Raw genomic sequence first — 4,832 nt, 5'->3', positions numbered from 1 at the left:
GAACCTGGACCCCCTGCATTGGGAGCATGGAGTCTTAACCACTTAGCCACCAGGGAGGTCCCAACATCAGTGATTTTTTAATTAAAAAAAAAAAAGAAACACAGAAGTTGCTCTGGTCTGAATGTCTGTGTCCCCCAAATGGATATGTTGAAATCCTAATGCCCAGCGTGAGGGTGTAATGAGGTGGGGCCTTTGGGAGTGCTTCGGTCATGAAGGTGGAGTCCCCCTGATAAGAGACCCCACAGAGCTCCCTTGCCCCTTCCTCCACATGAGGACACAGACGTCTGCAGCCAGGAAGAGGGCCTCACCCGCCCCTGCTGGCCCCCTGACCTCGGACATCCGGCCTCCGCACTGTGAGAAATCAATGTCTGTTGTTTTATAGGCTGCCCGGTCTGTGATGCTTTGTTTGTTTTGCCCAAGAGAAACTTGGCACGCCCACCGGGAAGATGCATGTTCTGCTGCCATTAGACAGACCCTCATATCAGGAAAAGTTACACGAACAGAGCTGTGTTAACACAGAGACAGCACAGAGCGTAAATGTCAAGTCTGGTCAAGACAGTTTCTCCATGACCGTCTATGGGCAAAGGAGCTTTTTGAATCTTTTAATTTTTTTGTTTGTTTTACTTTTTCAGCTTTTCCAAACGTATCATAATGATTACATATTCCTGACGCATGCCCAATGGTCAAGGAAGAAGTCACAGCACAGTGACTATGACAGGCAAGCCTCCATCACTGGTTGAGGCAGATGTGGTGCTCAGCTTACCTGTGCACGTTCTTCTGAGCAGGCCCGGGCAACAGCGAGCACAGCCCAGTCCAGCTCCTGTCCTCAGGGAAGCAGAGCCCAAGGATGCCAGCTGACGCTGAAGGAGACCTGGGGAGTCTGCACTCCTCAGCTGAGCCAAGACGGGGCCCCACCTGCGGCCTGGCCTCTGAAACTCTAGCTCCAAGCGCACAGCAGCACCTTAGGGTGGCCTCCTCTGTGCCCTTGGCCCACACCTAACTTGCTAGGACCCTCAAGGCCTTAATTAACCGAGATCATGGGAGTGTTCTGGAAACAGCACAGAGCAAACACTGCCGCTCTTGATGGGTCGTGGCATGGAGCAGGGGGCAGGAAGGGGGCGCTGGGGAAGGGCAGGTGCCCGGTGGGCACCCAAGCTCATTTGCTGTTTTCAGAGGAGGTTCCTGCATGATGCTCGCGCCTATTACTACTACCAGACCTGTGACCTGGTTTTGTGGCAGAGCATGGAGGCAGGGACACGCCAGGCCCCTCCCTGGGGTGTGGTGATGCTGGAGGGTGCAGGGCTGGCCCCGAGCTCTGCACACTCCCACCCGAGAGGCACCCAGGTGAGGCCCCTGCTCCCCTGTCCCCTGCCCCCGCCAGCTCCACCAGACTCCCAATCCCCACCCTGCTGCCCGAGGCTCTGCTATCAACACAGCATCCAGTGTGACCCTTTGAAAGCAATTGTCACATCACACACATTTCACTCAGAATTGAGCCAAAGCTCTTAGACAGGCCCTCGGCACTGCCCCCCGTGCCCTCCACTCACCTTCCCGCCACTTGGTTGCAGCCCTGTGGCCTGTGCACCACAGGCTGCTCCCTCTGCCCTCGCCTCCTTTAAGTCTTTGCTCAGGTACCATGTCCTCAAGGAGGCGCAACCCAGGCCCTGATTTTTTTTTTTTTTTGGCTGCGTCTGGTTTTCGTTGCAGCATGCAGGCTTCTTTCTAGTTACAGCACATGGGCTCCAGAGCACGTGGGCTCTGTAGTTCGCGGCACGTGGGCTCAGCAGTTGTGGCACGCAGGCTTAGTTGCCCCATGGTATGTGGGATCTTAGTTCCCCGACCAGCGATCGAACCCGCGTCCCCTGCGTTGGAAGGAGGATTCTTAACCACTGGGCCACCAGGGAGCTCCCCCCACGACCCAATTTACAACGACAGCCCAGTTCTCCCACAGCCTTGCCCCCATCTCCAAAGGCTGCTCTACCTCCTGCACCGCTTCCCATCCTCCCACGAGCTACATCACTTGTCTGTATTATGCACTTCGTAATGCCTCCCTCGCCCCACTAGAATGCTCTTCATAAGGTCAGGGATTTAAGACAGGGGAATGAAATGTGCACCCTGAAGCACAGGGTTCCCAAAATCACAGGAGCAAGAGCTCAGTCGTTAGGTGGGGCCGGGCTGAGCAACCTCTGTGTCCTCACAAAGGCCTTGGCCTGGACCCCAGACTGTGACTAGACCACACATGGCCACACCGGAGCAGTGGGTGCCCTTACCTGGCAACGAGACCAACTGACAGCTGGGGGGACGGGGCCTGCAGTTTGATGCCTACCCAGGAGAACATATTTTGTGTAGCTGCTTTACTTGCAAAAAAAGGGAAAGACACAGCTGTCTTCTTCACTTAGAGAAATACACGATTATACTCAAACACTCACTGGAGTGCCTCCTGGGAAGGGCGGCCTTTGCTCTGGAGACACCTGTCTGAGCCAGCTAACCCCGGTGACCAGAAGGGGACCGGCAAGCAAGGCTCAGTCCTGCAGTTTGCGCTCACACCTCTTCTCCAGGTCGGCCATCTCCTTCAGGACCATGGCCACAGCAAACCGCAGCTCCTGGAACTTGGCCGTGGGGACCTCGAAGCGCAGGGCCGACCCATCCGAGAGCTTCAGCTGCATCAGGACGCTTGGCTGCAGGGAGCGGGCCAGGGTGCTGGTGGAGATGGCCACGTCCACCCTCCACCGAAAGTCGGCAACGTGGGGCAGCCAGGCCCCCTGCTGCCTGGCCGCAGAGTCCAGGAGAGGCCGCTGGCTCCCAAACACCACACTGGCCAAGTCCACGACCAGGTCTTGGGGGATGCAGAGCTCCTGGAGCTGGTTCTTGAAGGCATCGGGCTTCAGGCTGGCCGGGGGCAGCCGGAGGGCCTGCTGGAGCAGGGTGTGTGTCCCAGCGATCAGGGCGCCCAGCCGCTCCTCAGGCAGGTCTGCGCCAGCCCCGAGGCACCGCACAGCCTCACGGCAGTCTTCCCCCTGCAGGCTGCTGACCACCAGCTTCAGCAACTTTCTGAATGTGCCCCTGTCCAGGTCCCTCAGGAGCTGGGGCATTGCTGCCACCTCTGGAGGCAGCTCGGCGCCCAGGAAACTCATGCAGCCACTGTGACTGTCACCAGGGCGATGCAGGTGTGGAGCTGCAGGACCCATGGCAGACATCGCTGCTTCCTGCTCTTTGACTGGCAGCCCAGGTAGGAGGTCCCAGCCGCAACTGCCTGGAAGGGGGGTGGAAGAGAAGCCCAGTGACTCCCATGTCCTTTGGGCCAGTGAATGAGGACTGATATGGTCTCCACCTCCCAGATGCTGATGATGTGAACCACTGATGACAGCCAGCATGACGGAAGGTGCCCTGGAAGCAGGTGGCGGAGGGGCCCCTCTCCAGTCCCTGGAAGAGGGGAGGCAAGAGCCGGCAGAAAAGGGAGATGAGGTGGGGAGGAGAGAAGGAAGAGAATCAGGAAACAGGAGAGCAACATAAGTTCTCCAAATAAATAACGGATTAAAGAATGAAGGAGAAGAAAGGTCCAGAGAACACAAGGACACAGCTGCCACTGACCACTCCAAGATCACTCAGCAACTCCACCTCCAAGCCGCACATGGCTCTGCACGAGCGGGTTATCGTTCTCACCCCACCAACAAAGAAATCGAGGCGGAAACAACTGCTCAAGTCAAGGACTAGAACCCAGGCCCGTCCACTCAGAAGTCCCTGCGGGGGGGGGGGGGGGCAGACGGCGTCCCTCAGGCAGGAAGGGCTGAGGCGCAGGCGTTAGGGAGGTGGGTGCAGTACCTGGAGAAAAGCGCTGAGACGTCACCTGAAGGACAGCACGACACCCCACACCTGCTTCTGCAGGAACGCCGGGCCCACCGCAGCCGCGCCAGGTGCCGAGCAGAGCTGTCCCCAAGGCGCCCCCACCCCTGGCCTGCGGGCCTCGGCGCGGCGGGCCCGGGCGCACGGGGAGCTCCCCACCGGTCTCCTCGAACCCCACTCTCCCGGGAAGGCCGGGCCCCCTCACCCCGGCTGCCAACGACCACGGGTTTTCCTTCAGGGCCTGGCCAGTATCGGGACAGCCTTCCGCAGCCCCGCCGCCTGCCGCTCAGGCCCCGGTCCCTGGAGGCCAGCGCGCTGCCCCCCGGCCCGGAGGAAGGAGCGCCTCGAGGCGACCATCCAAGCTCTTCCGAGCCACCGCCCCGGCCGCGGTCAGTGCCCTGCGGTCCGGTCCCGAGCTGCCGGATCGGCCTCCTGCCTCCAGAGCGTTCGCCGCCTCGCGAGCAGGGCAACCCATTCCCACCCCCGCTTCCCGCTGCGCCCCTGTACCTGGCGCGCGTTCCCAAGCGGAGAAGAGACGCGCCCGCGGCCGGAAGCGCGGCCTGGTTCCCGGAAGCGCGGCTTGGTTCCCGGAAGCGACCTAGAGACCCCTGCCCCCTCCGGGAGGCAGCTCTAGGACAGCGGGAGGACCCGCCCTCGGTGATCCGCGGCCTGAGGGGCGGGGCCTAGGCCGCCGGGTTGGTCTTACGGGTCCGACCTAGCAGGACGCACTTCCGGTTGTCCTCCGCTCGGGTGATTGCTGCCTGGTTTGGACTCGAAGAGCGGGGTGGGGTGGGGGAGTCTCCGCCGGGGTCTGGGGGCACGGGGGGTGGTGCCAGTACAGACCTTGGGCGGGGAGGCTCGCCTGCACAAAAATGCGCGCGATCTTTGCCTCTCACTTGTTCACTTTGAATAGGTGAGTTGATGGGATGTGCTTTTATCTCCATAAAGTGGTATTTTAATGTCAGGGTTTCCCTGGTGGCGCAGTTGTT

General features: G+C 60.2%; 1 protein-coding gene across 2 annotated transcripts; it reads right to left on the bottom strand.

Annotated features, from left to right (window-relative positions):
• Positions 1 to 2,345: 2,345 nt before the first annotated feature.
• COMMD5 (COMM domain containing 5) lies at positions 2,346 to 4,403 on the bottom strand. Of its 2 annotated transcripts, none has more exons than XM_079722602.1 (2): positions 4,351 to 4,403; positions 2,346 to 3,253 (listed from the first exon to the last, which is right to left on the bottom strand). In XM_079722602.1, the coding sequence occupies exon 2, from the start codon at positions 3,195 to 3,197 to the stop codon at positions 2,523 to 2,525; it is 675 nt and encodes a 224-aa protein (XP_079578728.1). In that variant the 5' UTR covers positions 3,198 to 3,253; positions 4,351 to 4,403; the 3' UTR covers positions 2,346 to 2,522. The 2 variants fall into 2 exon arrangements, with proteins under 2 accessions (XP_079578728.1, XP_079578727.1); XM_079722601.1 differs by lacking the exon at positions 4,351 to 4,403 and adding an exon at positions 3,823 to 3,863.
• Between the last annotated feature and the right edge of the window lie 429 nt (positions 4,404 to 4,832).

Source organism: Hyperoodon ampullatus, assembly GCF_949752795.1.
Source record: "Hyperoodon ampullatus genome assembly, chromosome: 17".
Lineage (NCBI taxonomy): Eukaryota > Metazoa > Chordata > Mammalia > Artiodactyla > Ziphiidae > Hyperoodon > Hyperoodon ampullatus.
This window is presented reverse-complemented; position numbering and strand designations above follow the sequence as displayed.

What these genes read in the sequence shown, in the direction of transcription:
- COMMD5 (XM_079722602.1), bottom strand. Translation starts at nt 3,197, where the DNA reads ATGTCTGCCATGGGTCCTGCAGCTCCACACCTGCATCGCCCTGGTGAC.